This window comes from Oncorhynchus masou, chromosome 10 (assembly GCF_036934945.1).
Source record: "Oncorhynchus masou masou isolate Uvic2021 chromosome 10, UVic_Omas_1.1, whole genome shotgun sequence".
NCBI lineage: Eukaryota > Metazoa > Chordata > Actinopteri > Salmoniformes > Salmonidae > Oncorhynchus > Oncorhynchus masou.
Window position 1 is genome coordinate 32,382,727 of NC_088221.1, and position 8,696 is coordinate 32,391,422.

An 8,696-nucleotide genomic window follows, 5' to 3' on the forward strand; every position below is an offset into this window, starting at 1 on the left:
TCTAGAATCGGCTTCCTATTTCGCAACAAAGCATCCTTCACTCATGCTGCCAAACACCCTCGTAAAACTGACGATCCTGCCAATCCTTAACTTTGGCGATGCAAAATATCCTCCAACACTCTACTCAGCAAATTGGATGCAGTCTATCACAGTGCCACCTGTTTTGTCACCAATGCCCCATATACTACCCACCACTGCGACCTGTATGCTCTCGTTGGCTGGCCCTCACTTCATATTCGTCGCCAAACCCACTGGCCCACTGGTCATCTATAAGTCTTGGCTAGGTAAAGCCCCACCTTTTCTCAGCTCACTGGTCACCATAGCAGCACCCACCCGCAGCACACGCTCCAGTAGGTATATCTCACTGGTCACCCCAAAGCCAATTCTTGCTTTGGCTGCCTTTCCTTCCAGTTCTCTGCTGCCAATGACTGGAATGAATTGCAAAAATCACTGAAGCTGGAAACTCATATCTCCCTCACTAACTTTAAGCACCAGCTGTCAAAGCAGCTCACAGATCACTGCACCTGTACATAGCCCATCTGTAAATAGCCAATCCAACTACCTCATCCCCATACTGTTATTTTTTATTTTTTTTGCTCCTTTGCACCCCAGTATCTCTACTTGCACATTCATCTTCTGCACATCTATCACTCCAGTGTTTAATTGCTAAACTATAATTATTTCGCCACTCGGGCCTATTTATTGTCTTACCTCACTTATCTTACCTCATTTGCACACACTGTATATAGACTTTTTCTATTGTGTTATCGATTTGTATGTTTGTTTATTCCATGTGTTACCCTGTGTTGTTGTTTGTGTCGCACTGCTTTGCTTTATCTTGGCCAGGTTGCAGTTGTAAATGAGAACTTCTTCTCAACTAGCCTACCTGGTTAAATAAAGGTAAAAAAAAATGGCCCTGGACAGGTAGGTATTGTTTTGTTCTCAATGTAGCCGGTGTGAAATGCCTAACTAGTTAACGATACGTAGCGTTCAATCACTTGTGCCACTCGCTCTGAGACCTTAATGTGGTTGTTTCCCTTGCTCTGCAAGGGCCATGGCTTTTGTGAACAAATAGGTAACGATGCTTCGTGGGTGACTGTTGTTGATGTGTTCAGAGAGTTCCTGGTTTGAGACAAGGAGAGGGATGGAAGCAATACATGAAGATTAAAAATGCTATTCTATTCTTCCTCAGTGTAATCCAGTGTGAAGTTACAGCCTGTGGGTAACTTTATAGGCACTCTAATTGAGAATGTAAGTCAGGCACTTGATGGAGAAAAGCCATTAACTTAAATAGAGGGCTCCTGGGTGTAACTAACCACTATGTGAAACACATAAACAGATAGGATAGGGGCCACATGGGACTCCCTGTGTACGTTACTTAACCTGACACTTTTTCATTGTGTGAACCAACCTTCTTCATTCTAGTCTGTGGCTGCTGCACACAGTTTGAGCAAATTAATTTAGGAACGTAGCTACAAATAAAAAACAAACTCTCTCAGTTGAACTATTATCCAATGAAATTATAAAGCTTATAACACAAAACAAAATTCCAATATTTTTTCTAATGGTTATTTCAAATGACGTACACTTTCAAAGTTATATTGTGTGTTTTCCGTGAACTTCAATGTTCCCCTAATAAAAACCACACTGTGGTTATAAGGTGTTACAACTCACTGACGCCAGAAATGGTGGAAGGGCTGCCAGCTCTACACCGCTCCACAGCTCTCCGCTCCAACCCATTCCAGTGGCCCCGGGTTGGTCGGGTGGGTGGGGTTTTTCCACCTCTCAGAGGAAAATAAACATGGAGCAATCATTCAGTCACCCCGAGGCCCAGCAAACAGGCTCAGCGAAGCCTCGTTGAAGCCAGCCATCAGCAGGGGAAGTAGAGGTCATCTCTCCAGGGGGAACATTAAACATGCTGGGCCTGGGCAATAAGCAGAACTGCAGCAGCACAGAACCTGTCTCTATACATCTACCCAAACTTCATGTTTCACACTCCTAACGCCCATGGTCTGGCCCGTTCACACTTCCACCAATGATAAACCACAAGATAATCAATTAGGGTCTGTTGCAGCCTGGTAAATCTTATCTGACGCAAGTTAGTTTGCATTGGACATGGGACAAACGCAACCATGGAACCAGCTGGGACACTGGTTAAACACATTTTGTCCGGACTTGATATGCTTCCTAGATAATTCTTCTAACATGTGGCTCTTCTACTCATAAAGCCAGAGGATGAGGAAGGAACAGATCAGCCATCTCCTCCAAAGGGTCCAAAGGGGTCGCTTGTGGTGATGAGAGATTTTGTTCCAGTGTGTTCTCTATGTGACGGTGGTCGGTGCGTACCGCAAACCGGTGAGGACAGAGAAAACAGAGGTTTCTGACAGAGAGACAGAGAGAGAGAGAGAGAGGGATGGAGAATAGATGGAGAGAGAGAGATGGAGGAAATATGGAAATAGAGAGATGGAGAATAGATGGAAAGAGAGAGAGAGAGATGAGTTTGATGTGTTGCCACTGTGTTCTCATCCCTGGACCGTTTCATCTCTTTCTCTCTCCAGCCACAACCTCTGAGCATTGAGCCAGCGAGGGCTTTGACCCAGGGTTCTCCCCATTCCCTCCCCTCCCCCCTGCCTTCCCCTGAGCTCCAGCACAGGAAACAGAGCTGCTGAGCTTTCATGGGAAACGGGTAGATACTGCCTCAGTCTCCCCAGCGAGGTAGAGGAGAGGAACAGATAGGAGAGCAGATAGAGGTGAATATTCTGGAATCAGAGAATAGTTTCTCATCATGCATCATTGCATTGTTTTATTCTAAAGGAGAATGACAAATGGCAACTCTAATTAAATTGTTTTAGAGTTGATGCATAATTTCATTATTGCAAAGTCATAATGTGAAATAAAATCACTCCTTTTGCAGAGTGAAAAGTGATTAAAAGTGCACTTTATCTGACCTATCGTTCCAGCTTTCAGCCGAGAGGTAGCAGGTATAGTAGGGCTTGATGGTGTGTCACTCACTGTGCTCTTATGGAAGTCATTAAATATGTGTCTTATAAACCCAGTCAGTAATGTGTTTAGGGAGGCAGGAAGGCGCTGGCCTGGAACAGAGTGGTGCCTCTTCCATGATCTCACACCACTTGAGCTGTGTCCAAATGACACCCTATTCCCTAGATAGTGTACTACTTTTGACCCTGGCCCATAGGGTAGTGCACTATAGGGAGTTGGGTGCTATTTGGGACACAGCCCAGCCCCGAGCAGAGCGGCTACGCCGGAAAACAAGATTTACATCTCTCACTGCACTGTACTGGGATTTGATGGTTTCCATATGGTGCATAATTTACGTGAGTAAAATGCAGGAGGTGGGACAGATTAATTATGAGAGTGATTTATCCCAAGTTTCCGGTTGCACTAAAACAAGACAGAGGTAGTAGTGTGTGTGTGCACCTGTGCATGCCTGCGTGTGTATGGCTGAAGATAGCCTCCCAATTCATGGACCGAACATCGAGATGGGCTTGTTATAACAAGTTCATTCTGTGTTCATTATCTCATAAACTCACCACAGACAGTCCATGACTAAGTCTCCTCACTCGTATATTCCTCCCCTACACTTCATATCTGATCACCTGTAAATAAGGTTCCGGCAGCACCCGACAGGATGACGTTGTCATGGAAATAGAATGATCATCAGTCTTAGTCTATGGACTTCACATAGGGAGATGTAGAATCTTTGATGACGTACAGTAGTGTGGGCCAGGAAGCATTCAAGACCTCAGTATTATCGCTGACCTGGGTGACAAATAATAAAATATCCACTTTCCTATTTAGTTTCACATGACAAGTAAGCAACAGTAAAATAGTTAAATTATGAATTGTATTCTTGTTCTATTGTGCATTTTTTACTATGCACTCTATTCTTCACTTGAGTGGTGAATTAGGTTGCTTGACAAACTAATAAACTTTGTATGGTTCATGTGATACTGGTAGACCTCTTTTAGTGTGAGGAGAATCTGTTTTGCTGCTTCTGTCTGTCACTGCGCAAGGCCAAGCTTTGTCTGTTCATAGCGAGCAAGCATTATTTCACATTAGAGGCCAACGCTCATTCCCTGTCGATTGGTTTGGTTTTGAGACTGTACTGTTGGATGATAAACAGACTCCTTCTGACTAAGAGCATGAATGCTTTCATAGGCCGGGAGGGAGCAGGCGAGCAGTACGCTGATTTGGCCTCAGTCCAGATTCTCTCTCTGACTTTCCTCAACCTCGTAGCCACTCATACATATAGCTTCCCTCTTCATTCCTTTAACTCCTGTTCATTTACAGTACAGTACAGACTTCTCAACAAGCTTCTCTCAATATGTTGATGTGTGTAGGCGAGTCAGTCATGGCTACTCATGTTGTGGCTTCGTCGGGTCAATTTAGTCAGGTTGAGTTCTTCAAGTAGGTTAGGCTATACAGGTACGGGTAATACTGTATACTTCATGTTTGCTGAGGAAAATATTGTTTTGGAATAAAAACATGTTCTGATCACATTATGTGCAAGACAGCTCATACAGCCATGAACTATGCGTTGGATAAGACACCAGCCAGACAATGTTTAATAAAGCACTCAAATCAGATTTAAAATCACAATTGAGCGGTGGTTAGCATTTCATAGATTTATATATGTATGTATGTTGTGTACGAAGACAAACCAGAGTGATGTATATGAGAAGTATAAAACTACAGTTCAGTTTAGAAAAACCCGAAGCACCAAAAACGACCGGAAGAAAGACACTTAGCAAATCATCAGAGCTCCAAAGCATGAGACATATAAGAAAGCAATTCAAACATTTGTTCCAGGGAGAGAGAAAAAGAGAGAGAAAAGAGAGCGAGAGGGAGACATATTACATGTAATGCAATCATTATTTCAATAGCTCAATGTTGTCGTGTTTTGTGTTGTCATCAATGACATGATATACTCTGTCTTCTTGGATCATTCTGACTTTTCTTCGCATTCTGACAAAAACATGTCCCGCCTCCCTCCCTCCCTCCCTCCCACCTTCCTCATCCTTTGTTCATTTTTCTCCTTTGAAACGTGTTAAATCCTCTTGTAGTGTAAAATAGCCAGATTACAACTTGTTTGTTTCCTTTAAAAGAAATAAAGCATAACAGAGCACCCCATCATAAAAGCACTTTGGTATCTTAAAGACATCCACTTCATCCCATGTGCAGTCTCTAGCTGCTAGATAAATATTCATCATTTTTCTTTAGAGTGCTTCTAACATAATGCTGTGCTAAGACCATTGTGCCTCCTAAATGACACCCTATTTCCTATATAGTTCACTACTTTTGACCAGAGCCTGGGCCAAGTCCAAAGTTCCCTATATAGTTAATAGGGTGTCATGTAGGATGCAGTCCCTGTCACTCTTCCAGTAAAGTCCCTCGCAAGTCTCGTCCAACTGTACACACACTCAGCACTGTTAAATGAACATTTTGTTTGTGCAAAAAAAATTATGAAAACACACACACAAAAAAAAAGAATTATAAACAAATATAATACAAAACAAAGCAACAACTAAAAAATAATCTACATTCAGCTACAACAGTTTTGAAAAATAAAACGTGCAATAGTGCAATTTCAGTTTTCTGTCTGCAAACACTTTTCTTTCTTTCTCCATATGTTGTCCCATATGTCATCATTTAGGGTTGCAACATTCTGGTAACTTTCCCCAAATTCCCAGAATTCCCAGTTGGAGGATTACATATTTCTTGCTTATTCCCTCCTGATTCCAGAAAACTTGGAATTTTGGGAAAGTTGTTGGAATTTTGCAACCCGATCATCACTGCACAGGGACGCGTCTTGGTTGATCAGTGGCGGCTCCTCCGCATATTGCTTCTCCCCGAGTTCCCCCGGCTCTGGTCCCAACGCCTCACCTTCCTCCCCATACGGTCCTTCCACTTCTGTGCAATGGAGCCTTCGATGAGCAGAAGTCTACAGACAGGTGGGGGGCATATCAGTTACAATGTGTTATGAATTCCATAAAGCTGGAAGTAGGGTTACAGTGAATTGAAATGGAATTTACTCCAACCTTGTTGTACATTTTTAACTGAATGTTAACTGAAAGTTCCATTCCAATTCCTATTCTCCTCCATTGCTATCAATTATGACATTTGGAATTGACAGCTCTGCTGATGTACACAATCATATATAAATGATTCCATTAATGATTGTTGCTAATAGAGATACAGTAATACGACTGGCTAAAGACGTACCTGGATCTCTCCTCGTTCTCGTACCCCATGATGATGTACTCGTCGTTGGCAGTGAGAGGAGGACAGGGACAGCCAGAGTTGTAGTACAGTGTGACTGTATCACGAGGGATGTTCACTAAGGAAGACTTCAGGATGTCTTTGACCTCCACGATGGCACTCAGATCATGATTTCTGCTTCTAATCTCCTTCACCCTTGCACGAATCACTGGGAGGAAAAGATTAAACACGATTTTATTTCATTTGATTATTTTAGGAACCTTTACATTTGAAAGCCAATTTGTTTGACTGAACATTCAGGGACTGTTTCCTGGACATGAATTAAGCCTAGTCCAGGACTAAAAAGCTCTTTTGATGGAGATTACATTGAGAGAGCTTTTTACTGCAGGACTAGGTTTCATCTGTGTCTGGAAAAACATTAGAGTTTTAGGACAATGATAATATCATGCATTGTAATAATCAGCTAACTATATCTCTCTCATTCTGGAATCTTCTCTCACTCACTTCAGAACTGCAAAAGTAATTGCCTAAAAAAATCATACAGAAAATAACCCACCATAGTTGTAATTACTCTTTAGGTAGGTCTTGAGACCCAGTCTTACCGACTTGCACTTGCATCGATCTGAAACAATAAAAGGATGTGATTCATTGTAGAACATCTGGTATTTGAACAGCAATATTACATTCTTGAAATAAATGTAATGACAAACATATGACATCAAAATCTATATCATATTCTAACATAATACTGCACAGAAAAGATTCTTCAGCACTAAATTCAATAGCCCAAAAATATTGTAGACATACATTTAAGCACATTGGGATACATTTTTAGTATGTTAGGACAAAAACAGCTCCATGCAAAAGTATTCAAATGTTTAGATAAAGCAAAGAAAATGTGAATATTATTTTACCATTGTTGGCTCCTTTACAGTTCACATTGTGAGAGTCACTTGGAAAGTCAGGAGTTGATTCTGAATAAAGATAACAATGATGAGAACATTTTCACTGAAGAACAGTACAATATATCACTTCACAAGTAGCCTCTAATAAAATAGGCAACTGTGGTTTAATTCTTTTGGCACTTTATATTAGGAACATATTCAAGGGTCACATGGATCTTACCAGGTGAGCATTTTGAGGGGTCTTGATAATAGGGGTTGTCTGAGGAAGAGAGGAATAATATTTACTTACAAGTGGCTGATGTAGAGAATTGTACATCATCATCGTCATATTTTCCCTTTGATCTCTTTGTGAGGTATATTTATTCACAATATCTATTTCAGAAATACACCCTTATCCTACCTGGTCCTTCTGCTTTGACAATGGCCTCTGGTGAGATACAGACTCCCCGGTCATAGACTGGCAGATCCTCGCAGGCCAAGCTCTCTGGCCAGGTGTGATTATACCGCTTCATCACCGGTTCACAGCCGCACTTCGCCCGTTCACACACCGACTTGCATGGCTTGATAGGGTCGTGTTGGAAGTCAATAGTGCATATTGGAGCGTACATTGCGCACAGAAAGAACAGTAAATCTGGACTGCACTGAGTGCCAAGAAGCCCTTCAAACTGCTCAATCGCTAAGACTGCGTTCGCCTGGGTGCTGTGGTGGAGGTGGTTGGGCATTTTCGTCATGTTCCAGGGCATGGACTTGCACAGTGGGATCCGGATGGGCTCGCAAGCCGCTGCGGACGCTCTGGGTATCCCAAACAGACAGGTAACCGCGAGGAAGGAGACGAAGAACTCGTGTGAAAACATGATCATCCCCAGGTATATTCAGACAGGTGGTATCGGATAACAAAATTAAAAAAATTGAAAGCTAAATGCAATGCCTGGTTATGAAGTAGGCAAGGATAAACTTCAATGCAATCCTAAAATCTATAGCCCTAAAGTTGCTGTCGAAAGTTGTCTGTCTACCTGGACGTGTCCAAACTTGGCGTCACGTAGAAGGAACGAGGAGCGAAAGTCATCTTTCCTGCGTAAAACCAAAACAACAAAGCCTATTCGAATCGAATTCCTAGCGGGAGATAACGGGGAGATTCCTTTAGTTTTCCCACTGTTCTTTTGTTGCTTATTCCATCGGCGCGTGTGTGATCATATTGCGGGTGGAAGTGGGCTGGGGTGGTGGCTCCGCTCTCTCTATCCCTTCCTCCCCAGACTAGTTTGCGCTGCAGTGATTGCTCGCTGGAATCGCAGTGACCGCACAGTGCGGGACCTGCTTTTTTACCCCTCCGCATCATCATCATGCCTCAGTCTGACCCAGGACACTCCTCCTCCCCTGCTTCAAGCCAATACCAAGCAGGGCTGGATAGCTTGTCCCACAGCCTTCTTTGAAACGCTTGGTCGTTATGAAATAGGCTATATAGCCTAACTCATTTCAGTAGCTAGGCCTATTAATTTATATTTGGATTAAAAGTAAAGTCATGAAAACCTTATAAAGACACCAGTATAAAGT

The 8,696-nt window shown here is 42.5% G+C and overlaps 1 protein-coding gene across 1 annotated transcript; it reads right to left on the minus strand.

Annotated features, from left to right (window-relative positions):
• Window positions 1–4,558: 4,558 nt before the first annotated feature.
• On the minus strand, window positions 4,559–8,456 carry frzb (frizzled related protein). Its single transcript, XM_064976636.1, has 6 exons — window positions 7,546–8,456; window positions 7,366–7,404; window positions 7,155–7,214; window positions 6,797–6,862; window positions 6,244–6,448; window positions 4,559–5,962 (listed from the first exon to the last, which is right to left on the minus strand). The coding sequence occupies exons 1-6, from the start codon at window positions 8,003–8,005 to the stop codon at window positions 5,839–5,841; spliced, it is 954 nt and encodes a 317-aa protein (XP_064832708.1). The 5' UTR covers window positions 8,006–8,456; the 3' UTR covers window positions 4,559–5,838.
• Between the last annotated feature and the right edge of the window lie 240 nt (window positions 8,457–8,696).

Coding starts and splice junctions, on each gene's coding strand:
- frzb (XM_064976636.1), bottom strand. CDS start 8,005: ATGATCATGTTTTCACACGAGTTCTTCGTCTCCTTCCTCGCGGTTACC. Junction 7,215..7,365: donor CCCCTCAAAATGCTCACCTG/GTAAGATCCATG, acceptor ATCTTTATTCAG/AATCAACTCCTGACTTTCCA. Junction 5,963..6,243: donor GAGAACGAGGAGAGATCCAG/GTACGTCTTTAG, acceptor ACCTGTCTGTAG/ACTTCTGCTCATCGAAGGCT.